The 25,907-nt window shown below is 41.5% G+C and overlaps 2 protein-coding genes across 2 annotated transcripts; both read right to left on the minus strand.

Annotated features, from left to right (window-relative positions):
- Positions 1-9,255: 9,255 nt before the first annotated feature.
- Positions 9,256-20,154, minus strand: LOC104925053 (dual specificity mitogen-activated protein kinase kinase 6). Its single transcript, XM_019261147.2, has 13 exons — positions 19,933-20,154; positions 19,737-19,885; positions 15,829-15,898; positions 15,283-15,331; positions 15,065-15,178; positions 14,691-14,810; positions 14,475-14,591; positions 13,147-13,198; positions 12,927-13,054; positions 12,571-12,648; positions 11,958-12,097; positions 11,668-11,713; positions 9,256-11,379 (listed from the first exon to the last, which is right to left on the minus strand). Exons 2-13 carry the CDS (start codon positions 19,831-19,833, stop codon positions 11,302-11,304), a joined length of 1,089 nt encoding a protein of 362 aa, XP_019116692.1. The 5' UTR covers positions 19,834-19,885; positions 19,933-20,154; the 3' UTR covers positions 9,256-11,301.
- A 598-nt stretch (positions 20,155-20,752) lies between these two features.
- btbd17b (BTB (POZ) domain containing 17b) lies at positions 20,753-24,950 on the minus strand. Its single transcript, XM_010738585.3, has 3 exons — positions 24,626-24,950; positions 22,905-23,190; positions 20,753-22,597 (listed from the first exon to the last, which is right to left on the minus strand). Exons 1-3 carry the CDS (start codon positions 24,717-24,719, stop codon positions 21,523-21,525), a joined length of 1,455 nt encoding a protein of 484 aa, XP_010736887.2. The 5' UTR covers positions 24,720-24,950; the 3' UTR covers positions 20,753-21,522.
- Positions 24,951-25,907: the final 957 nt, after the last annotated feature.

Below are 25,907 nucleotides of genomic sequence, written 5' to 3' on the forward strand. Positions count from 1 at the left end.
GGAACTGCAAACACAAACAATATCTCCCCTGGCATAGTGCCAAGACAGAACCAGCTCTCTAGTGTGGTCTAATTAATGCAATGTACAAGAACCACAAGTGTAACAGAAGCTCGAGTAGAGCACTGAATACAGAGCAAGTTTTCCATGTCCACCGTGAGGGACCGGTAACAGGAGAGGAGCGGCACGCTACATAAAGACGTCCTCACACCAGAGAGAGGGCTCAGCGTTACACCTGTTGGCTCAGGTAATCAATGGTGTGTTCTGATCTTTTGACTTTGCTGGTCACTTACAACATCAGATGAGCAGCACGAGGGACCTGCCGATTAAAAAGTCAAGCTGCTGATATCTAAGAATAAGCTCAGTTTCTCCTGAAGTTGCTTGGAAAACTGTTTGGAGTAACATTAAAAACTAACTTTAAGAAAAACTAAAGTTTGTATATAGGACTAACATTAGCACCATTTCCTATTTGTCAGAGTTGTCTACAAAGCTTCACAGGTACACACATTGCAAGTTGCCCTTAATTATGCTTACTAAATCACAATTTAATAACAAGAATCTGGCTCTCTGGCCTGACTGCTGCAAAGAAAATCTTTGTAGTATGTTTGAAACTACCACACACACTGTTATTAAAACTTTCTGCTGTTAGATATTTTGACTCCAGAGCTCTCTGTTGCATGGTCTGATGGTGCTAATGAAAAAACACCACAAGGACTTGGTCAGAAGCTATTCTAATTGTTTGAATTGAATGTCTTACCAGAAGGAGGAGGGCAGGGGTTCATTGAGAGAGGTATCTGAAAGGAGGAGGCTGTATATCACTCACCAGGGAGGCAAATTAGAAGGTTGAATACAGTTATAAAACAATTAATTGGTGGCATCTAAGTGTGTGCATTGTATATTATTATATGGATTTAGGTCCTGTGCATATGTGAGGTGTAAGTCTTTGCCTGTGCATACATGTCAGCTTATGTTAAGGTATATATGGATATGCATGTTTGCATGCACAGTATTGTTATATACATGCACAATATACTATATATACCAAGTTTAAATATTGTACAACTATTTAATTTCTGTCTGTCAAAAGTTGAACAAAAAATAGACAGGAAGAATTGCATAAGTGACAGTGGAATAAATGAAGTGTTAGGCAAGAATTTCAGTTCAAATCATGCTCCTGTCATGCTGTGGCTCTGTGTGCATGTCCATGTGATGGTCTGCACTGTTTTGCCAACTTGAAAGATTACTTTGAAAAGGAGACACAGCATATACGACATCATCCCTTTCCCAGAAACCAGGATTATTTGTGTCATTTAAATATTGGCAGACTTGGAAATAATCCGGACAAAAGTCAAACGCTTTGCCAAGTCTATTTCAGGAATAATACATCATCTCATTCATGAGGGACGATTACTTTCCATCGCTAATAAAAAAAAGAATAATAAAAAAAAAGAGAAAGTGAATGGGGCATGTTGGAGGATATGAACATTAATTACTCCCCGGCGGATCTTGTAAGGTCTCAGGAGCAGGACCAGCTGGCTGGCTTTGTTCCTGCAAGTGAATCATATGATTGGAAAGAAAGACCTTCCACTTTTCCATCATGCAACTTAATCCTCAACGTACTGTACACCTGCCCCGGTCACTGCGACACTCTATAGTCCACCTTACGCACACACTTACACATCCTTTTTATTTTTTGTTGTTGTTGTTCCTCCTCTCTAGTGTGTCTCACCTAATCACTTTAAAAATGTCCAGAAGTTTGAAAACGGAAACTTTCCCCCATCAGTGCATATTCTTGTTGCCCATCTGACCTGACTGCACTTTTCAGCATCTCTTGCTGCAGTATGATGCAAAGGTATGGTAAGGGTGTTGGTATAAAAATACATAATCCTCAACTTCATGATCAGATCAGGCTTCATAACATTTAGGAGATGATAAGAGGTTTATATATAAAATGAAGTCTCAGCGGTCTGGTTCTTTTTTAGTCCTGGTTGTTTTGCATTAACAGGCACAGACTTGCAGCGAGGCAGCCTTGATGAGAAGCATCTCTCTACACTCACTCTCACTGGGGACAAGCATGTTTCCATTAGACCAGCTGGGCTCTAAACGCATCGTCTCTCCTTCAGGAAAACAGCCCGGGTTAGGGGGGCGATGCTCTTTGCTTCTTTTGTCCCCCTGCTGCCAGCTTCACTCCCCACCATGAGAAACCAGGAGCCATGTGATGGTAACAAATGCTGACCTCACTCTAGTGTCAACAGTAACGGGTGAAAAGAGACTGAAGAAATACTGTTTATACTTAATGTAATCAGTCCTGGGGAAGGATTTGAATATAAAGTTAGCCAACTGTAGGTAATTAAGTCAGATCCATTAGAGTTAACCTTTGGCTGAAACCCATTTCCAGAAACCTTAGCACCTTTATGTTTTGACCTCTGCAGAAGAGGTTTGATCCCGAGATTTGCCTGGTTGATTTTGTTGTTGAAGAAATTCAGAAGCTCAGTTTGAGGTTCAGAGTCTATAATTTTATGCCTCCTTTATGATTATTGACTTTCAAAGTTAAAAGATGTGGTACATCTGTAAAACTTGTAGTATGGCTGACATGTCTGCTCTCTTTTTTTCTAAAGTTAAATCATTGCATAAACACCTCATACTTACTAACAAAATGCATGTAGCTTGTAAAAAAACAGAGAGGAAAAGGTATATTGACAAAGTTGTGTCCCTTTACCTTCACTCAATCCCACTTAATGGACCAGATGTGAAATTCTTTGATATTTACAATGATTTTATTACACATTTTAGATTTGTAGCAGACAAAAGTGACAAGGAGGCACCGTCACGCAATACAAAGTCAATGATGAATGTTTTCTCTAGCAGTGTGTGCAGGACACTGACGGTCAGTTGTAACAGTGCACATAAATGGTAAATGGATTGCATTTATGAAGTGATTTTTCTAGTCTACCAACCACTCAAAACACTTTATAACACAAAAATAAGCCAAAAATATGCGATGCTGGCGGCTGCTATGCTGGATGTACTGCTACTTCCATCTCCCATCTAATCTAAATATCGGCCATGCATCATCGGCGGACATGAGGCGGGCCAAATGATTATGGATATTGACTCTTCTGGAAATGCAGCAGGAACTTGTTCAAATGTGAGAGAAAAAAACAAACTTAAAAAACAAACAAACTAATTATTTCTGCATGAATTCCTGCTGACATACCTTCCAGCAAGCAAGGAAGGGTACAGAAAATTCCACCTGAATAATGATTATGCCAATGCATGTATGATATTATAATATATTGAGACTGTTAGCAATCTCTTTGCTCATTTGTCAGGCTGCCTGGTAAATCAATAGGTGCTTCTCAATAATGCTGGAGGTCATCAATGGAAACACAGAATCGGATTTATGTAATCAGGCATATAGGAGGTGAGGTGAGGTAAAAAAAAAAAAGGAGATCTGGCTAATAACTAAAGCCTACAGGTGTGAATAATACTGGAGCGTGTGAGACACTGCATTGTCCTGAGTAAATATTAATCCATGATATTATTTGGCCAGATTTGGATGGCGAAGGCTCTGCCTTCAGCTGTGGTTTGACAGGAGAGGGTGCCTTGCCTCGCTGCAGCTGTTCCACTCGTTGACATCAGCCCACAGCACTTCTTCTCCAGCAGTCAATGTGGAGATATTACATTTCACCTTCTTTGGCTGTCCCATGTTTTTAAAAATAGTCCAAATGTTCCGAATCATGCAGCAAACAACACACACCCTCCTTGTTGAGCCTGCAGTATCTTCTGAATGTTGCAACTGTAATCCTTCATAGCAGCAATCATACAGGCTATTACTGGTCTATTTAGGGTCTCTAACTGTATATGGTGGCATGAGTAAGTGCATTTCCCACGAGGAGCTATCACTTGATCACTTGACTAAACATAACTAAAGTCAGGAGGTTTTTAAAAGTGACGAGTGCCACTCACTCACCTGATTTGATCTAATGTACGGAAGCCAATTCATAGAAAGCTGTGGGCACAGAGAACATCTCTCACTTTTGCCAGTTTGATTGAATATGCTGTCATCTGCTTTTTTATGAGGAACGTCAAACACAAATATTTGCTTTCATATAGTGACATCTGTTTATTTGCACGCACGCTTTGTCAGTCTGCACAGAACCTGCACAGATCTCTCAGGCTTTGCTTTAGCATTGGGATCTTAGTAATGGATGCTTACCGCTGCTCATTCATGGGGTTTAATTACGATTGCTTTAATCCAGGCTCGACTATCAAACCTGTTCAGGTATCACCTTTAACATGAGCGAGAATAATGTCTACAGTGGGATTGTCTCAGCACAAACCAGTGAAGTTAAGCTGCTGTATTGGATTGTAAGGGTGTAATACTAGAGTGCTGTATTTCCAGTGAGTTCAGACTACTTTGAACTCTGTTTACAAAAGGCAGTTGGAGTTTGGGGATATCAGTTTGAAGCACAACATCCTCTCACATTACCAAGGTTAAGAAATATCTCTTCAGCAGGTGCTACTCATGATTCAAGATGCCCTTTACTGCCACTGTTCGATGCTTAATCCAGTTTTGGCCTTATATTTGATACACAGTGCTGCGACCTCGTATCTGACGCCATGTAAGAGCTGTATAATATCAGTAATGCTCACGGCCAACTGGGTTAAGATGTCTGAGAGGCTGGCCCTTTTTATTCCCAGAGATGTCACCAAAATGTAATTATGTAATTGCCTCATTCTGCATGAGTCCCCTCTGAGACATTTTCTTTCCTGCAGATTTATTCATGGACTAGCGCCTGCTTTGTCACCCAATCCTTTGATTCCAGAGAGCACAGCACTGCCCTAGAGGCTTTTGACAGAATGAAGGAAGTTTGCATCCAACACTGCAGAAGTAGGTTTAGCATTAGAATTATAGCACTGGCATTGCATTAAAACATGCTGACGTTGCAGCACTTATTTGAGCCCCAACCCCCAAGTAATCACCTAAATTACTAAAGGGACTGAATTCATGTTTTTTTTTTATGCTCCCTCCAATGGCAATAATCTTATCAAAACTATTTTTCAAATTAATTTTGGGATACAGTATACCAGTCTCATGACAACGTGCATGTAATATTTAATCTTTTTCCAAAGATGGCAGCTAAATGGCACAATCTGCAACTCAAGTCCCTCAGAAAAGGGTTCTGACATAACATTTACTCTTGCGTAGGTTATACAATATGCGCATGTTTCCATGTGTGTGCGGAGATGAGACGCCCTCGTATTTCGACTGTAACAAGACGACTAAGACGACACAATTTGTCACGTCTGTCCGAGTCCATGTCAACAATCATCGCTCTTCCCTCCACCCCTCTCGGACCTCGATTCACGGTGCAATAGGAGCCCAGCATGTTGCATAAGGTTATGCAGTGTCAGCCCATGGTCTAATAAGATCAGGTTCCATAAAAGGTCTTTCAGCCTCCTCAGAAAAAGGACCCTATTCTAACTTTCCACCACACTGCCTGTAGAAGAGATACTTATACAACATCATGTGTTGTTTGTAGGTCTGCCATCTAAGGGCACGATGATGATAGGGGGTGTTGTAAGTCCCAAAATCCCCTACTACTCCCATTTGTCTACTTAAAAATCACAATGTATAATCGTTTTAATTGGCACATCGCAGTCGTGAACAGGATAATTGTATGGAACATTGTGTGTGCACGGTAGTGAGTTGTTAACTGGTGTGCAAATGCTGCAGCTGGATTTCCATCTCCAGGACATAGGACATAGGCAGGTCAGGAGGTCGTGAGATCTGGCATAGGATAAAGAAAATTATTCCAAAACAGAGCACACATACATACCAAGTCTTGTTTGGCACTCCTCGGTCCATCCGTACCTCCCTTGGGGCAACAACAAGCAGAGTTCCCAAACTTACCCTCACCGAGCGAAAAATAGGCACAAATTTAATCACTTGTTGGAGAAAACCTGTATGAGAAAAAAAAATAAAATCAAGAAAAACTGAGCAGAAAGGAAAAAACTTTGAGTCCTAGAACTGCTAAAAATCAAAAGTACATCATCATCTCTCTCCCTTATGCACCTGTATGCAGCTGGAAAAAGACTACAAAAAGCTGTCCTGCTTGTACTGCACTCGTGGGGTAAATAATTATTTGAACATAAAGATATAGGCCACGTACTTTTGAATAAGTTTTTCATGATTTTCAAAATTTTTCTTTGTCTTTCTGTGCCTGATCAGAATGATTTCCCTTATAAGCCATAAGTGAAGTGATAAGCTGTCAGCACTGATTATCAATTGTTTCTCTGCAGATTTCTATCACAGAAAAAGATAAAGACTGGTTATATGGCTAAAATGCCCTGAATGTTGCATCTTTAAAACAGTGATGGACTATTCAGATGCTTTACGCAAGTAAAAGCACAATTTCACTCAATTCAAGTAGGTAAATATTAAGCAAATTGTACTGAAAATATAAAAAGTACAAGCATTCATAATGCAGAAAAATGCCCCCTGTGAATATTATTTTGTTGCCGATGCCGTAAGATGCACTGTAAGTAGCATTTTATCATGTGGAGCTAATTTGAACCCTTTTATTTGTGGGGTAGTTTAATCGGTAATGGTGCATCATATTTTGCAAGCTCATGTTTTTTTTTATTTTTATGTAAAACTAGTATCTATAGCTGTCAGATAATTGACATGCAGTAAAAAGTGCTTTATTTCCCTCTGAACTGAAGGTATAAAGTACCATTAATTAATTAAAATTCAAGTACTTCTGATTTGTACTTAAAGGACCAGTATGGAGGATTTAGTGGCATCTAGTGGTGAAGTTGCAGATTGCAACCAGCTGGATACCCCTAATCTCACTCTCCACACGTCCAAGCCTGAAGGAGAACCTATGGTGGCGGCAAAACCTGCGAGAAACACTGTTTGGTTTGTCCATGGCAGCACAACATTGAGTGGACTCCAGACACTAATGAAAACATACTTTTAAATATTATATTCCATTTTGCTATGTTCTGTCACAAAATCACCCTAAATTTAACACAAAGTATTTGAGTAAACATTAACACGGATGTGTTATTATGTAGAAAATAAGGCACAATTACCCAACCACTCACTTTCACTGGTAGTTCCTAAAATGGCCTTTTGCAGTCCCAAAAGGTTGTGATTCACTTCTGCATCACAGTCCACACTGAATCGAGGGACAGTAACTGGATGTTGCCTATTTTTCTCCTCACACGACAATCTTTTCAGCGGCATTACGCAAGTCCTCGTCAAAGGCCTTCTTGCTTAAAGAGAGTCTGTCTTTGGTTTGACTGGCAAATCACTCTCTCTGCACAACACTGGACAACTGCCTGCAGTCTACTAGCATTGAGTTTTCTCATCCTTGCATGAAGTCATCAGTCTTTGTCAGGACACACTCGGCGCAGAGTAGTCTGCTCAAACTGAGCTTTTGTCAACCTCTAACATTCACAGTAAAAAAAGCACTCAGAACGAGACTCGTCTTTCTATTCATCACACGCTCTGAAGAATCACGACTTGCAAAGAAGTGTGCGTTCATTTCGGTGCGCTTATATAAGAATGTTTACACAAACAGATACTTTAATATCACTGGCAAGAGGCATACTGCAATATAAAAAGCCAATTAATTGTAATAGTTCAAGTTGTATGGAGTTCAGGCTTATAGGGTAGAGGCTATGTATCCACCCAGGAAGTGTGGTTGAGTTACAGTGCTCATGTGCTGAGGCCAGGTGTACCATTTCCATCTCTTGCTTCAATCACACTTTCATTACATTATACCTTCTTTACAGTATCACATGGGAGAGAAAAGTGAGTGAGCTGGAAACTGTTGCTGCTGTTAGAAACCCAAAGACTTGGCTTGCTTTTATCAGCTGGCACAGTCAGCTCCCGTCCTGATTAGAGTGTGCGGTTGCAGGAATAAGAGTCTTAAGTGGAACTGTTAGTGACATGGAAAGAGGAATTAAGTGGCTTGCTTTGCATTTCATGAGGACCATGGGCTAACGTTGGACAGGATAAAATATGAGTGAAATTTAGAAATAAAACTTTCTTTAGCTTGAAACAAGTGCATTTAACTGCCAGTGCAGATGCACTTAATTGAATTTTAAAAATAAGTCATGACAAAGTTTTAAATTTCAAGATCAAATTACTTAAGATCAGTCCCTACACTTGTTTTTAAATAACCAAACCAATGTAACAGCAGCCAGTATACCTGTTTCGAGCCATGCCTGACCAGGTTTTAAATGCATGTAAGGTGACGTGTGCTACCCAATGAGCCATTAACACCATCTGATTAGTGCAGTGTTTCTAATCACAGCAATGTCAATCAGGTCCAGGTCAGGAGACATCATCCGGGTCAACGAAATGTTTTGCCAACTACAAGTTGGATTGCCATGACATCTGGAAAAGGTATTCATGGTCCTCTGAGGATGAATCTCAACAACTTATGGGGGCCTTTGACTTCTCCAGCACTAAAGCAGATCAAAGTTCTCAATCATCCATTGAAATACCTCAACACCTACTCATCTGTTGCATGAATTGGAATGAACTGCTGGGCCCCTTGTTCGTGGTAATGAAGGAATATGTCAGCCAAAGGCTGTGGCTCTGTGATGTGTTCTTAACAACTGACGAATGAGACACACCATGCTTTATCTATACACGCAATGCTTGTTAGTATAATTGACTCATTGTTTGCTTTATTTTCATGGCAGTAAGAATATATAATCTTGCCAGCTTTATCCTTTAAACATGGGCAGTGTTGTAATCTTTGAATTAGCCACGTGAACAAGAATAAATATAAATCCAACACTTTTGTTTTTGTTGAAGCAGATCTAAGACTGCTTCTATGCACATTGAAAGGTTTCTCTCACTCAAATATCTGTGTTTGTGAGCACTTGTCCTTTGCCAAGACAATCCATCCACCATGTAGTAGTGTGGACTATGACACAGTTGTGCCTTGGACTTGTCACAATAAAAAGGCCACTCTAAAACATGCAGTTTATCTTGACATTTATTAGGCACTGAACTAGGGCCTAGAACATAGGTCAACAGATACCGCTGTTTCCCCCGAGGAGGGTAGAATCATGACCCGCTTAACTCTGCCTCTGATTCGCACACCCTGGTACTCGAACAAAGGCAACGAACACTAGCAAAAACAAAAGTGTTGCATTTATATTTCTGTTGGGTGCACTAAGAAAATTCCTAAATCTGCAGCAATCATGGAAGGAAAGCTTTAAAAACGGACATACTGAACAATAAAGCCTTTATTTTTTTGTCTTTCCATAGTTCAAGTTTGTCAGTCCCACCCAATGAAAAGGTGGCAAATAGAGTGAAGGAGTAAGAGGTAGAGCAAGTGTTCCATTCTCGTTGTGATCAGTGTAAAAACTCACTTTTACACACCAAGGGAATGGCCATCCAAAGAAGACCGACTTAAAAAAAAAAAAAAAAAGAACAAAAAAAAAACAAAAAAATAACAGCAGCTTCTTTGTGGTGTTGCTAGCTTTCCCTTATTACTCACAATCATAAATACTCCTAACTCACTGACTTTTGATAAAGGTTGCACTACAGTGTAAACCAGAGAGACGATGAGTGCCAGCCGTGAGCAGAGGCATGGCAGTCATCACTATCGTCACTATTGTCACCATCATCACCAACACCATCATCATCACAGTCTGAACACTTGGGAGTGGGGAAACTGCCACATGGCAGGGGCCTCTTGCTGTTTGTCAAAGGCAAAAGGAGCTCTGCATAGTATGGTCAGACAGAAAAGATAATGGCTGCCCACCACGGACTAAAAAGAGGCTCTCGGTCAAGCACTCAAGGAGAGTACGACCTAGGGAAAAATAAATGGGGCCGTCTCGGCATGAAGGAGAGCACAGAAACCTGAGCGGTGGAGCCTGACAGCACATCAGTCCAAAATAGGTGTACGATAGTCAGCTGGCCCTGCGAGTACAAGTGTTTGTGTATGCGTGTCACACTGCATTAAAACTAACTAATACCAACCATTCTACCACTCATCAGCATTGCCAGGGTAGGACAGTGCCATGTTACATTAAAAAAGGAGATAGTATTTACATCTTCAACACATAAATTATTTCCCTAACATACTGTCTGTGTAATGCATAACAAGGACTCTGGGGAGAAAAAAAAAAATAAACATAAGTGCCTCATATGAAAAGACGTTACTGACTCCAGAATTGAGAAACGTAGACCAAGTGAGAGGAGTTTAAATGCTGCTGAAATAAAAATCGAAAATGCAGAACAAGAGAAAAACACAATTAATGCAGTAATTCACTGATTTGCAAAAATGGCACACAGAAAGAGAGAAAGCTGTGAGCTTGATTAAGCAACCCCTGAATACTTCCAGGTAGTAACAATGGCAGCACCGAAGCTGACTCATTAATACCCGAGAAAAAGAAGAAGAAGAGAATGGAGGGGTCACTGCATGAAGGCCCTCTACTTGGATCGATATCTGTTCGGATGATACTGGACGCTTTACATTCCTGCCTCACTCGCCGCCAAGAATCCATCTAGGAATGACTCCTCTCGTCCAGAATGTAACCTTTGACATTTCTTGACAAATTTTGTCTCGGATTTGGGGCCTCCCACGGCCCGGCCCCGCGACAACTGCAGCTCCCCGCACTGACCAATCAGCTCAAGGCAGAACCAGGTCGAACTGTTCACCTGATGTGATCTGACAAATAAGGCCCTAGTCCGGTAAAATTCACACTTGTCGATGATATACAGTATCAAAACTCTGTATAATGAGAAAAACATACAAACGCATTTGCAAATATAGCTTTTCAATACACAAACAACATACACATTAACTGTTGGTTTTGCAGATGAAATTCAAAGTATTCATACAATATGTGTCACAGAGAAATAATGGCTGGCTCTGTCCATTCTGAAGAGAGAGATTAAAGGGGCAGTGGGGCAAAAACAAAAAAACAAAAGAACCAGACAAAAAAACAAACAAACAAAACAAAAATGAATCTGGTTCAGTTCATATTTGTCATGTTGAATAATTGCACACACAGGAAGCTTGGAGGAGTGAATTAAACCTCTCCAGTTGGGTTTTTGACCGTACAAGTTCATATTACCACCACTCTCCCACTCCAGTGCTGCTGGGCTGCTTGTCAGTCTTTGGGTCACCCCCTCCCCCGCTGTTGTGTGTGGGTGCATGAGAGTCTTTCATTCCAGTGAGTTTTAAAAAAAAAGGTAGGCCATTGGTTCATTTTGCTGAGAGGTCCCCCGCCTACCATGACGGGGTGGAGCCCAGAGGGAGCCCATCAGTCATCCAGGATGACCTTGACAAAACTGGCCACGTCTGTCTCTTTGGAGTCATGCAGCGTGAGGAACGGATGTTGCTGCATTAAAAACAAGGGAAAGAAAAAAAAAACATAATTAGAAATGTGTTCTTGAATGACAAAAAATTATTTAAACAATGACTACTGCTTATTTACTTATGAAACAAACACGTCATGGTATTGGTGGGTAAATTGGGTAAGTCTGGCCTCTTGTGGACAAATGCAAGAACCAGAGCACGCCGGACTTAACAGCAGGGTTGTTGATAGTGGACAAAGTAGCAGAATCAATGCATAATATTTGTTGGTGCTTTTTTGGGTAAGAGGGGAAAAAAAAAAAAATGTACCAACCATTAATTCTGTATAAGCTGGTCTCTCGTTTGGCTTCTTTCTTAAGCTGTAAAATTAAAAGAGATGAGCGCAAAAGTGAGAAAAACAGCAAACAAAAACACTATTATAACTTCACATAAAACAGATCTAAAAATAGTCATGTGACACACACATCACCTAACGCCACAGATACTGTACTCTTAGTAAATACAGAGCGAACACTGACCCCTGCTGGGGTTCACAGCAAGGTGAGCGAGGAGCATAGCCTTGAATTAGGTGTACACATTCTGATTATCTAGTGCAAGACTCACCACTGGGAGATGAAGTCTACAAACTTTGGGGAGAAACGGTCGGCGGGCAACTGTGGAGACGGCTCGTCCACCACCTGTTTGAGCTGCTGGAACGGGGTGCCCCACGAGTCGTAGGGGAATTTCAAAATGGCCAGCTCGATCTGGGAGACAGAGGAAGGCTGATTTAACAAGAATCACACGTGTTCGGGCTGCGTTACATGACGGCATATTTGCATTTGCAAAGGTGTCAGATTTTTTTCTTCATATGAGAGCAAATAGAAATAAAGAGACAGAAAAAAGTAAAATAAAAAATATATATGTCAGTAATCATTTGTAATCTGTCAAATCTGTAAAACATACCAATGATCTGGCGTCAACATAGCACAGGTATCAAAACTAACAAAAAGCCATGACCTTAACAGAAAGTATACTTTGAATACATAGCTGTTAAACAGTTTTTTATATGTAAAGTTGATTTGTTATGTAGAGTTTATTTTGTAACTGTTGTTATAATCAAATAGAAGAACATGATTACATGTCCAAGACCAAGCTAACGTATATTTTAGTGTTTGCCGCTACTACCACTAAGCTCGTAGTAGCTTATTAGTAGTTTTTGATATCCAGCCCTACTCACCATCGTGATACCGAGACTCCATATGTCTGACTTGACACTGTAGCCTTTCTGGTTGAGGTCAGGGTTAATCCGCTCGGGCTGAAATGGAAATCATTAGCAATAGATTAAATACAAAAATGTTTTTAACTTTAAATATAAATAAAATATAAATCAAACCTATAAAAATTTAAAAAGGCATTATAAATATAAGAATAAGTATGCACTGATTTTGTGAGCCTATATTCAAGACAGTAGCAGCCTGATTAGTCTGGGGTTTAGACTTCAAAATTGTTGTGGAGCTCCTGATCTGTGGATTATTGGTTTTACTCCAACTATTGAGGGGGGGCGCTCAAAGACCCTGATCTGGTATCACTTACAGCCATGTAGGGCTTGCAGCCTGCATCCATTGTTTTGGCCACAGAGTCCACCAGGTGGCCACTGATGCCAAAGTCGCACATTTTCACTTGGCCCTCGGTGTTGATCAGAACATTAGAGGGCTTCACATCTGGAGAGGGACATGATAACAGAGAGAGAATATAGCAAAACCAACAATGAGACACACCAACAGGAAACTTCAAACTGTGATCCTGGGATTACCTCTGTGTATCACCGACAGTTTACTGTGCAGATGCTCTAATGCCTTGACAATCTGTGGAGTGAACAGAAAACAAAGAAACATGTTGGATTCTTCCAGAAATATTCTCACAGACGATATCCAAGTGTTTTACATGTGCATTAACAAAACAAGAGTTAGAAAATGTTTATTAAAAAAACTGATAATTTGTTATAGAATATGCTTAATGTTTGCCCAATGTGTTTAATCACCAAACAGAAATATAAAGATGCTTGGTTTTAGCATTTTCTTCTTGGGGAACAATAGTTTATCCATCTGCCCTTCATCCATAGCTTTTCTGGTTACATTACTGGTTGCCTGGCAACCTTACCGGCATGTTAACTCTGGCAGGCTGTTGCTCTCAGAGAAATTATTTCAGCACATTAAAGGGTAACTTCTGTATTTTCACGCGGAACCTATGTTGCCCCGCTATTGTTTTTGTGCCTGAGTGACTAAAGGGCACCTGTAATGGCAACCTCTTGTTAATCAAAGCAGCCATGCTCTTAATGATGCATGGCTTTAAACCTTAAACCAATACACCATGGCAGATGGTATTTTTGCGATTTTGTGCCCCCAGTTTCAGAGTCCAACACCTCTGTTTCAAGACGGACAGCTGTACATATGTGTTTGTTTTGATTATATTACTTATGATTGAAAACTAGCGAGTCAATCACTTTGCCATCAGCCAAACATCAGTCAAGTGCAACAACACACAAGACATAGCAGCCAGTGAATATTCCTTACTAGTCCAAAAGCAAGAAGCCTAGCTCAGCGTCTGTTTTTCTGACTTTTATTTCACAAAATTCTCAGCAACAACTCAAAGTCAATCCTAGATTTACTCTCGTTTGGCAAACTCTTGCTTGGTCACTCTTATTTTCTCTTCTTTGCTTCTTTTGTCAACATTCCCATCTGCCTTTTTGCCTCTGGCATTATGTCCATAGAAACTGCAGAGCCTAGTTATATTGCCCGCTTGCCCAGCTCCAGTTCTGGCATGACACCGGCTATGCTCCCTGAGCCTGAAACCTCCTCTTTCCTCCTCTTCACACTGACACTCCCCTGGTGCAATGTTATCCTTACAGGCAATAATCCGTCATCATTGCATGTTCACTAAAGGATTGTTTTTAAATCACAGATCGTCTCGAATTCTTATAAGAGCCTGACATTAGGGATGTAGAGTTGTAGACCTTTTTATAAGAGAGTAAGACCCTTTACTCTATTTATCCACTTGGTTCATCTTTACACTGCTCTCAATCAATGACATCAGTCCACATAGCAACACTTAGCACAGTGTAAAATAAACGACAGGACGTACTGCTACTGCGATCTTGCCCAAGATGTCCTCTGGGATGGTTTTGCCTTTTTCAATAACCTTCTTATAGAACTTATCCAGAGACGTGTCCATCAGCTCCATACAGATCCAAACATCACCCTGAAAAAAAAAAAGATAAAATAAGAAACAAGATGATCACACACTCGACATAACACAGGCAGGAGTTCACGCGCGTCATAAATAGCATCGTTTATTCACCTCTCTGAAGAGGGCGCCATAGAAGGTCACGGTGAAGAAGCAGTCCACTGTCCTCATAGAAATGTCCAGGTCCATCAGGAGCCTCTTCTGCTCCAGAGTGTTGACTGTTGCACGAATCCTCTGAGGACACAAACATCACAGATTGGGCTGCCAGTGTCATCAGCGGGGCAGATATAGCTTAAATCAAATTGGTGTCCAGTGTCTTATAACCCTCAATGTAACATGACATAGATCCAATAGATCTCCTCCAAATGTTTACAAGTTGAGCTCATATGTAAAATACATCTATGTGTCATGGTACTATTTTAAAAGCACTGCTCATTTACAGGGATGCCAAATCAGGTAACTTGAGCAGCAGCAGCCTCCCAGCTTACCTTGACAGCCATGATAACACCACTGGGCACATGTCTCATCTTGTCCACCACCCCATACGCTCCCCTCCCCAGTTCTGCAATCTGCTCCAAATCATCAGCCTTCACCACAAAGTTCTGGGCAGGAGGAGGTAGATGTTAAATTCATGCATTTATTCAGCTCAGAAAAAACAAAAAACAAATAATAGGCATGTTTCAGATGAGCACAGAGACAACTTTACCTGATCTCCAATTGTGACGCAAGCTTTCGAGTCAAGATCTCGAGGGGCCCTGCATGGAGAGAGCAACACAGGTTAAAAAAAATAATTAAATCAAGTGATTGATCCAAGGACTCACTCTCTCTATGAACCTGTGAAAGTCTGATGCTTGTTATTAACAACTGCAGCAGGCAGTGGTGCAGAGACTGTGCGCACTGGCCCAAAAATATATATTCTAAAAATGTTGCTTACGTGGAAAGCCAACACAGTTCTCACATGTAGCCTGACTGGAATTTCGAGGTAGATGTTTAAGTCGATTTGGGAGTTTCTTCTACTGAACGGTATATATTAGAGTTTAAAAAGTATACCCTCTGTTCTCAAACTATGTAAGAAAAATGCAGTTTCTAAAATGCCTCAAATACATCGTAACTTACTGGCTGACATGTACGCAGATACAGATATATCTGCTATCAACCAGCCAGGTTAGGATTCTGGCTCTCATTTGAGGACCCTCTTGCAGTGTCAGTACAATATTATAAAAAAAATTAAAAATAAAATAAGGACTCTTACGCTGCTGCTGCTGGTGTGGGCTGTGCAAACACTTCTTTGGCCAGCTTCAGCCCAGGGTTCCTCTTCTTCCCTAAGAGACAAGAAATCAGACAACTGTTACCGCCTCAGCTCCACAAACTGATCAATACAGCTGTATTTAGCAGCAACCACAAGCTAGTATGATTAGCAGTGATTTGGGGGAAAGACTAAAGCTAATGGACTGTGTCTTCAGACTCTTCTGAGCCCGGTTACCACATTACTTTGAGGCAGAGGTCTGCCGCTTCAGTTCTAATTCAGATCATTAAGTGTGACCTGAATGGACTTTGCTTGTTTTTTCTACATCAGCCTATCAATAGGCGATTTCTATTTTGGTAGTAAGGAGTGTTTTCAATCTGTAGTTGCCTCTGACACAAACTATAGCAAATGATCTGTTATCTAACTGGAGATTTGGTGTAGTCAAAGCTGAGGCCCTGCAACAGAGAGAAGGTGGACTAAATGACTAATCGACATTGGTATGATGACTCAAACGGAGTGGGGAGGGAGGAGGATTCAAAGGAATCAAGCTTTGCTTCCCGTCATGATTTTTCTTCTCTTACAATCACTGCTATCAAATTAATCATGAATGAGGGTTTTATTTTCCTGTTCCAAGTTCAAAAGATCTTTTACACGTCCTTTCTATATCTGGAGTACTGGTGCTGGAGACTGTGCAGCTCTGGGACCTTTCTGTGTTAAATCACTGACAGCAGTCCATTCATAAACAGCGTTTACCAGCAGCCTCTGGGACTTCCCACAAGAGGCTGAGAGTCCATGCCAGAATGACACAGCTACCGGGCCTACGAGCAACAACACAGGAAAAACAACCAGACTTCTCTTGACATGGACACTCATGTTCAGCGTGTTCACTCTTGTTGCAAGGTCGACAGGAAAAACAGAGCACTTTTCTTGACCTTTAGCTGTGTATGTGTGCTACAACTTGGCCACAGTAACACCGCCCCCCCCAAATGGGATCTGATGAGAAACAGTTTAGACCTGGCTGGTTATTTCCTGTTCTTGTCCTGCTGCACACACACACACACACAGACCAGGCTGTGTAATTATTCTGCCCCAGCTCGGAGAAACTGGCTTAATGTGCAAACAAGTCACCTTCACTGTGGAACGAATGCAACAGCTCCTTTAGAAAGCAAGGAAAAGTCAGCAATGGGTTGGTTTATATGTGTGATTTTAACTGTCATTATTACTGCAGGGTTGTGTTTGCCATTAAATGAGTCACAGCACTGCAGCATAGAGGAAGTATGATTGGGAAACCCCCCCCCCCCCCCCTTGCTTGATCAAGCTGGAAGGGAAGTGAGTTTTTTTAACTAACATTTTAGATTCTATGGCGCTACCACTGAAACGTCTGACAGGTCCATTTTGTGCTGCAGCCCTAAAATAGTCCCACAGTGTCTGGACAGACTACGGCAGTCTCATGTGGTAGGGAGAGATTGAAGTGTGATTTACTCACACATGCTCAGTCAAAAATAGACAGTGCATTTCCTCTGCGTGGGATAAAAGTATGAGCACTCAAAGCCTTGCGATGACCTGACAAATGAGACTAAAAAGGCCTTTTTGTCCATGCAAGAAAATTAGGGTAGCACGCAAACACGGCGGTGCAGTGCAAAAACAACGGACATGCCAAAGCTGCCCTACCGAAAATATGCTATACACACGCGGCTTATAACGCTGTACGTTATATTTTTTAATTTTACAGTAAGTTATCAATGGATCTGAAACACTAGCCCCCTCTAATGTAGCCGTGCGGTGACCCTGTAGTCATAACTGTGAGGTGGGGATGTAACTCACAGCCAGCAACGCTGGACACATCCGCCTAAAAACACAACAACTGTCAGGGACCCTTTGGGAAATATGATGTCACTTCACTTGGCACGCTTGCTGCTAGCTGTCCCCCCCGTTTAGGGCCAACTGAGGCCAGCTTCACAGCAATGTTCTCGCTGCAAGACCTGCCTGGCCCTCAAACTGAGCTCGATAGGACACAATAGTGCTATGACATCAGCCTCAGCTGCAGTCAAAGTATATCAAGGCAGCACAGGGAACAACAAAAAACACACAGATACTATTTTCTCAGAAAGTAATATTCAAGGGAGTGGGTGTTGCAGAGTAGCAACGCCAGTGTTTACTTGTAATTCAATCAAACATTTATATGAATGACTGAAGTGAAATGGCACCAGTTGCATTCGTGTGAGCACGGAGCAGTCTCTCGATATATTTGCAGCTGCTGTGTTAAGAGTTATTAGGGGTCTGTATCAGCTACTACAAAACAGTAGCAGTGGATCGGTGCACTCTTGACAGGAAACGCAACAAATTCTTCGAAAACCAAAAGACGTTCAGTGGAAACTATCCAGAGTGAAGTAATACATACACGTAATGTGGACAAGAATTTCTGGATCGTGCAATTGGATCAAAGTGTCAATAGCAGTGTGTGCGAGTCACCATCAGGAAAGCTCCGAGCCTCAGAGCGGCTCCATATAGAGAAAAAAGGAAAAAAAAAAGATGAGTCATGCGCAGATAATCTTCCACACCACCCTATCAGCGCTGTTAGGGAGAACCCAATCTCCAAACATGCCTCAGCAATACACATGAACGAACAGCGCTTGCAATGCACTTAGGGACACTCCACCCATGACTACCAAAAAAAAAAAAAAGGCACAACTCCTTGTAGTGTCCAGAAAAGACAAAGAAAAGAGACTTTCACAAAAGGGCTCCTCTCTGGCCCACACAATAATTACAGCACAGAAACCTGTGTAGCAGCTATAGAGTATCTGCTTGCAGCCAGTGAACTGTCAACAAAAGAGAGAGGGCTGCACTAGGTATTGGTGCTTGCAAGTCAAAACATGCCATGGTAGGCCAAAGGCTGTGATTGCCTGAGCCAATCTACACAGCACTCTCAAAACAGTGTGTACTCCCCGACCATGGTAACGCTAGTATGATTGTGTAACACAAGCACAAGCGGTGAACTTGAAATGTAAATTGACATCATCACCATCACCATGCGTGCGTGCATTGCATGTGTGTGTGTGTGTGTGTGTGTGTGTGACGCAAAGGAAGGACCTTGATTTTTCCAAGGTGTGTGTGTGTGTGTGTGTTTTATTCAGCAATTACACAGCACACACTCGTTGACTGACTGGCGGAAGCCAAGTGTGTGATAGCGCCCCGGTTTCTTTGGCATGGCCGCCTGTTTTAAAAATAAAAAAGGAATTTCCACCATGAAAGGAGGGAGAATAAAAAAATGCATTTCCATAGAAGTGACGCTAAACATGTAGATATATATATGCACATATGTTTATATATATTTAGTGCTAACACAACCGACCAGTCGTGAGTGAGGAGGCCGAGAAATACAAACACCTGTGGTGTCAAAGTGATTTACTTGAACCCGAAAAAATAAAAGGTTCAAACTAACCCCAGCGCGGTGCTTTCGAGATTAAAAATAAAATATGATAATTGGTGATAATTACAGCTTGGCACAAGTCCTTTATTGTCACGACAAAAAAAATGGTGTTAGCTAACCACAACACGGGAAGTTAAAAAGCGATGCTCGTTCAGCTAAAATAATAAATAAATAAATAAATAAATAAAAAACTATCGTGGTGCACACACACTACCTGCGCGTGTTACATGAATGCCTTCAGACAGCAGCATGTCGGATAATGATAGAAAGCAGGGCAGAGACATGCTGGCTAGCTTTTCTTTTTCCTCCTCCTCCTCTCATACATGCACAAGCTTTCCACCTGGCAAGGTTACGTTTCTGAAACACGGCTAGCTACATTACTTCCACGCAAACTGCACCCTCGACGTTTTTTTTTTAAATACATGCACGGTGGTTTCAAAAAAAGAAGAAGAAAGGAGGAGAGAGAGAAAGAAAACACACTTACCTCCTTTAGACAGAGACATTTCCCCTTTGCTTTGATGAGGGGGAAGGGAAGCACAAAGACTTTTGCCTTTTTTTACTCCCTCCCTCCCTCCCTGCATCTAGCCTCTACACCCGCTCAGGATCGCTGGCTTGTGCAAAAAAAAAAAAAAAAAAAAAAAAAAAAAAGTTGTGAAAAAAAAAAAAAAAAAAAAAAAAAAGCAGCGATTAAAACTAAACGTTTCGTCCTCGTGCAATCCTCGTGCTTTCAATCGCCAGCTCGCGCGTTCAATGATCGATCAGCAGGACGGATGCACAACTTTAAATGAAGTCTGCGCGGCTCGTACACTTCGAGTTAGTTTGCTAACAAAACCTGCACTTTTAGGGTGGCCAAAGTCTGACAGCTGAAGGTTCCAGCGAGCGACGTCATGACGTATATCCGGATCTGTCGCTAAGCATCACGGGACGTGTAGTTTCTATACATTTTAAAAAAAAGAAACCACAGTAATGTCATGTATGAATTTGGTTTATTTTTGCAAATGTATTACAGGCCACAACAGAGAGATTATTTGTATTATTATTATTGTTTTTTTTTTTTATTTTGTGTGTGTGTGTGTGCGTGTCAAGATGAAAACCACATAGTGTTTTTTTTTAAAGCTGGATAAAATGTGTAATAAATAAGAAAAAAAAATGTAATTATTGTCTTGTCGCTAAGCATCACGGGACGTGTAGTTTCTATACATAAAAAAAAATGAAACCACAGTAATGTCATGTATGAATTTCGTTTATTTTTGCAAATTTATTACATGCCACAACAGAGAGATTATTTTTTAAATTATTATTGTTTTTTATTTATTTTGCGTGTGTGTGTGTGCGTGTCAGGATGAAAACCACATAGTGTTTTTTTAAAAGCTGGATAAAATGTGTAATAAATAAGAAAAAAAAATAATAATTATTGTCTTGTCGCTAAGCATCACGGGACGTGTAGTTTCTACACCTTTTCGGCGACAAATCAAAAAAAAAAATTAAACCACAGTAATGTCATGTATGAATGTCGTTTATTTTTGCAAATTTATTACAGGCCACAACAGAGAGATTTTTTAAATTATTATTATTGTTTTTTATTTATTTTTTGTGTGTGTGTGTGTGTGTGTGTCAAGATGAAAACCACATAGTGTTTTTTTAAAAGCTGGATAAAATGTGTAATAAATAAGAAAAAATTTTTAATTATTGTCTTGTAAGTAACCTACAGTATACAAAGGAACACCGATAATTGGATTTTGCACTTTAATTTACATATTTTGGGATGTAAACAACAAACAAGTATATAAGTGTATGTCACAGGATATAAGTGCCATGAACTATAAATTTATATCGAATAGTGAAATGCATAAATTAACAGCAAGAGCATTTTTATTTTAAAGCAAAACCTCTATTATTCCTATGCAAACAACATTAACCATCACATAGATTTAATACATTCAAGGAACAAACTGCCTGACTATAAAATACCTGAACAAATACAGTACTGTGAAGTGTTTTTTGTTTTGTTTTTTTTCTTCTTAGGTTTAATGGAATACTGAAAACCAAAGCCCTGAATGATATAATCACTGCTGAATTAAATGGGACCAAACTCTTCCTTGCTAAGTAGCTGGAAGACAACAAAATGCACAAACCGTTCAACAAAGGAGAAGTCACAGATCTGATGCATTAACATGTGCTGCGATATGAGTTTACTTTGGAATATGTGCATGTGATTGCGTGGGTGGATGGTGGATGACTGATGGTGAGGCAGCACCATATTCTTGCTATTACTTCCTGGCAATGAGGAGAGTATGGTAGAGAGGTTTTATTACAATGTGCAGATAGAGGGAGCTGTCAATTAGGTACTCTGATGAACGGCGCTGCAGGTCGGCATCCACCAGGAAATCCCCGGCCTCCTCTGTGCTTTGGTGGAAGTTGTAGACGTGGCGAACCACCACTTTTCCTTGCTGTCTTGCCATAACAATCACTGTCTTCTGGAAACTAACACCAGCAAAGTCTGGGCTAGAAGTAGCTGGTGTTACAATGATGCGAGGTCGACCCCCATCTGTGCGTGTAGGCTGCATGGCACCCAGCTCGGTATAGGTTGACCTGGCACTGAGTGGAAGCCAGCGAGGGGAGAACAATGCATTCCAGGTCACTCTCTTATTGGAGTCGTGACCACTTGGACCAAGCTGGGTTTGAAAGCTGAAGCTGCGATCATCACGGGTAGGGTTATTGATGACCCAAGGGGAACCCCAGGAGGACGACAGGTAGTTACGGGGAGTGAAAATACTGCAGTTGACATCAAAGTACTTGGCCAGTTGGATAGGTGAGGCAGAGTGAAATTGGAAAGCTAGATAGAGTAGATCACGGATAGACTCGTAATACTTCAGCATGAGGGGGGATTGCTTCTGAAGACGAAAGAGGTGCTGCGGGGGGATCATGCCATATCGAACAGCCCTTAGGGCACTTTCCACCGTCACACTGACAGGCTGGTTTAGGCTAATCCAGGCCTCCAGGGCCTCAAAGAGCTCCAGCTCACTCTGCAGAATGAGGTCAGAGCGCTGGAGCAAGGAGAGAAGCAGGTCTTCACTGATGGAGCCCCATTCTCCGCTCTGCAGCACAGAAGACAGGTTCCAGGACAGGTACTGCAGGCAGCTGTCCCGCAGGGCCATGTCCCCAATTTGTAGTGCATAGTTGTACCAGCCGACCACGTGGCCTGTGGGCGATTCACTAGACAGATGTTGGGTCATATACTGGGTCAGTCCCTGTTGCAAACCCCACACATGGTACTTGCTGGCCAGCTTGTGCAGAGAAATGGCCTGATCCAGCCGCACTGAGATGTCACCGCAATACAGATATCTGCAATAGTAAGGACAGTCAGTGGAGCATATGATATTTTGAAGTATGTTTTCTCTCCTCACATCTGAGTCAGAGAATAAACCCACACTGAAACCGATTCTTGACTGCAAGCCTAAAACAGCAGATGTAATTTTAGAATATTTCACAAGATGGAGCATCCTACTCCTCCAAAAGGAGAGAGAGAGGCAAAATGGTAAATGAAGACCTATAACTTTATACTAGTGGGAAATAGCATCTGCAAGTAGCTCCACATTTTCACAGAACCTGATTAAATTTAAAAAATGATCAGGACCAGAGTCACACTCACCTGACAAACTTGTCAAAGACAGCCGCACAGTCGGGCGTCTCCTTCAAAATCACAGCACTGTTGTTGCGGAGGAGCAGCATTTCCTCAAACACGTCACTCTGCATTGTGAGAACTAGGCTGTGGGCCTGGATCACCTTCACCTCGTCCGTGTTGACGGTTTGCACCCGGAGCGTGACATCACTGCTGTTCCCCATGGCAAGCAGGGTCTCCATACGCTGCACCAAACTCATGGAGTGATTCAGCACAGTGGCCCCGTTGTCCAAAGCTGCCTCCTGCTTCAGAGCAGCTGTGTAAAAAAAAATAGTGCAAGAAAGTGGGGAGCAGAACTTACTGCAACAAAGGACGATCGTCACTATTGAAATGCAGAAGAAATTTGCTTTGGAAATGCAGTTAACTTAACTCTAGTGTCAGCTTTTTGCGAGACTGCTTTCATTCACTCCTGAATTCCACGTTCTTTGTTGTTTCCGATTTTGCACCAACCTGACGCTGCTTTCAAAGATTTCAGAGTGGATTTCATGTACTTTTATTTTACGACTTAAATCAGATTTGGAACTGGAAAAGCACTCCCTAACTCTTCGACAAAACCGCAACTGATAATATGTGTCAGGCAGAAAGCAGACTCGCGCATCCTTCTGTTCTTCTGGTTTCAATGAATAGAGAAAGAGAGCAACAAGCCAGGTGGCTGACTCAGAAAACCTCCGGCACCAGGTGCTCAAAAAAGAGTTTGCAGCGCCATTGCAGATGGCTGCTTCTATGTGTCCTCTTATGCGTTGAGTACGAGTGCCACATACTGAAGAATCTCACATGAAAGACTCAGCGTGACAAGCTACTGTTTCCATTCTGCTCTGCCACAGCCATCAGTAGCCTATTACTGGGGGTTTAATGAGACACAGGGGGAGCACACTTGGCTCCCTGGAATGCCTCACAGTCTTCATATCTTTACCACAATCAAGTCCCCTACTTCAAAGTAACCTTTTTCCAATTAGCCAGCCAGCACCCTGAGCCAGCTGAGCACAGTGGAGTGTGTGAGGGTGTGTTTTGACAAATGATAGCACAGTGTAGCCAGTTGAAAAATCACCAAATTCGTTATAACTGGGGAAACTGTACACACTATCTGCTACATAATTTCCTTTCTCTGATTCTGCAAGAAAAAAAACCCACATCTGAGAGATTAATTTCAAAGTAGACAGAAAAAATTATTGCAAATAAAGAATTTTTCTCTTGCACTCAAGCTGGGAAGAGATGAAAATGTTAAATAAAACATTTTATACACAGTCCCTAAATATAAGATTAAGTCTGTGCTCAGTTTTAAATGAAAAATCTAATCTGACAGCACGGGAATGTGGCCTTCAATAGCTCCGGTCAAAATCAGTCAAAGTCAGATTTTCTTTTAAGGAGTATGAAAAGCCTCCCGTCTTCTACTGTACTGTATCACTGAGCCGGCATGAAGCCAGGCAGCAAATGGACTTGCCTTGTCTTTCTCTGCACTCAGCAGACAGATAGATGAGGACAGGATGAGTGGAATAGATAAATACCCATCCCCTGCCCCGAAGCTGAAAGCGAGCCACACATTCATGCTGTGCCCTACTCTCCACTGACAGTATGGGGGGGAAGCTGGACTGAAATAGAACAATACAGCTTTTCTTACAATGTAGAATAACAACAAAAAGTGATAGGACTCTTTAAATCAAACAATTCAAACTACTGATTTGTTATCTTACCTCCTGTAACAGTGGCAGAGTGGAAGTGGATTAAGAGGAGCAGGGTGCCCACACAGACCCGGGCAGGGATCCCTTGTTCACATGAGCGTACCATTTCTTCTCAGTTACTCCCTGCCTCTCTTTCCTTTGTCCTTTCCCCCTCTCTTCCTCACTCTGTGCCACTCTTCTCCTGACTCTTCTACTCGCCGCTGCGCCTTTGTCGTGTGCCTGCAGAAAGGTGTGTTGCCCCCGTGTGTGCCGCCCGGCTCCCTGTCCCGCACTCTTTATGTAGGACGCTGGCCTTTCCCTGGCGCATCTCACAACCCCACGGGCTCCATTGATTGGTGGAATCTGGCAGGGGCGTTGCTATAGCGACAGCTTTGATTTTGAATTTCTCCCTTTTGGATGTTACATGGCATTGATCAGCGGCACCGGGCCAGCCAAGGATTCAGCTTACTGGTTTTGGTTGGGGTTTTTTTTTTGTTTAAAAGTCAGGGGCAGTTAGGCACTATTACCAATCAATATTAACACAGTTTGCTTGATTTGTTTCAATGGCACTCCAAATTCAGCACATCTCTGGACTACAAAATTTTGTTTATGACATCTAATTTAAGTACAATCATTGCCATATAATTAGTCCGTTAATTACAGCAGGTTGCTACTGAGACTATCTGCCAAAAGTAATTGAGGTTCTAATATGGGTGACCGAATGCAGTCAATCACATTTCATAATCCATTTTGTTGGACGGTTTTTCAGCTGAGAGCAATTATTTCTCTGATGGCATGTTAATCTCACTAATGGGAGAATAATTTCATTGGTGCTGGGACTGCTCATCAATTTAAGGCGAGCTCAGTTTAACTAATTGAACTGCCAATCAGGATTTGATGTAGTCACATAACTGATATTGAAATTCAAGTAAGCTTTTGTTAATTCCACCGTGCATGATCCAACTGTTTTCAGGTGCAACAAAAGCCTTGCAGAGGTCAGAGGGTTTAATGAAATGTGTGAAAATTCCAGCTGGACATGGAGCTAATGGTGTGCCGCTTGTAGGGAACATACTATGACAATCAATATGAAATGCTATAATGACTCAACAACCACATGACATGAGAGAAGCACACATCCTAGAATAACATACAGTAACTGGGGTACAACAAGTACATTTCAATGTGAAATGGCGAAAATGAGAGCACTTTACTTTATGTCATGACCACGAGGTCCAGAGATATTTACAGTGCCATTTATATGATTCCTCATTTAGCATTGATCTCAGTCAGTCAGGGGTGGGTCAGTCAATACTGT

Source organism: Larimichthys crocea, chromosome XII (genome assembly GCF_000972845.2).
Source record: "Larimichthys crocea isolate SSNF chromosome XII, L_crocea_2.0, whole genome shotgun sequence".
NCBI lineage: Eukaryota > Metazoa > Chordata > Actinopteri > Sciaenidae > Larimichthys > Larimichthys crocea.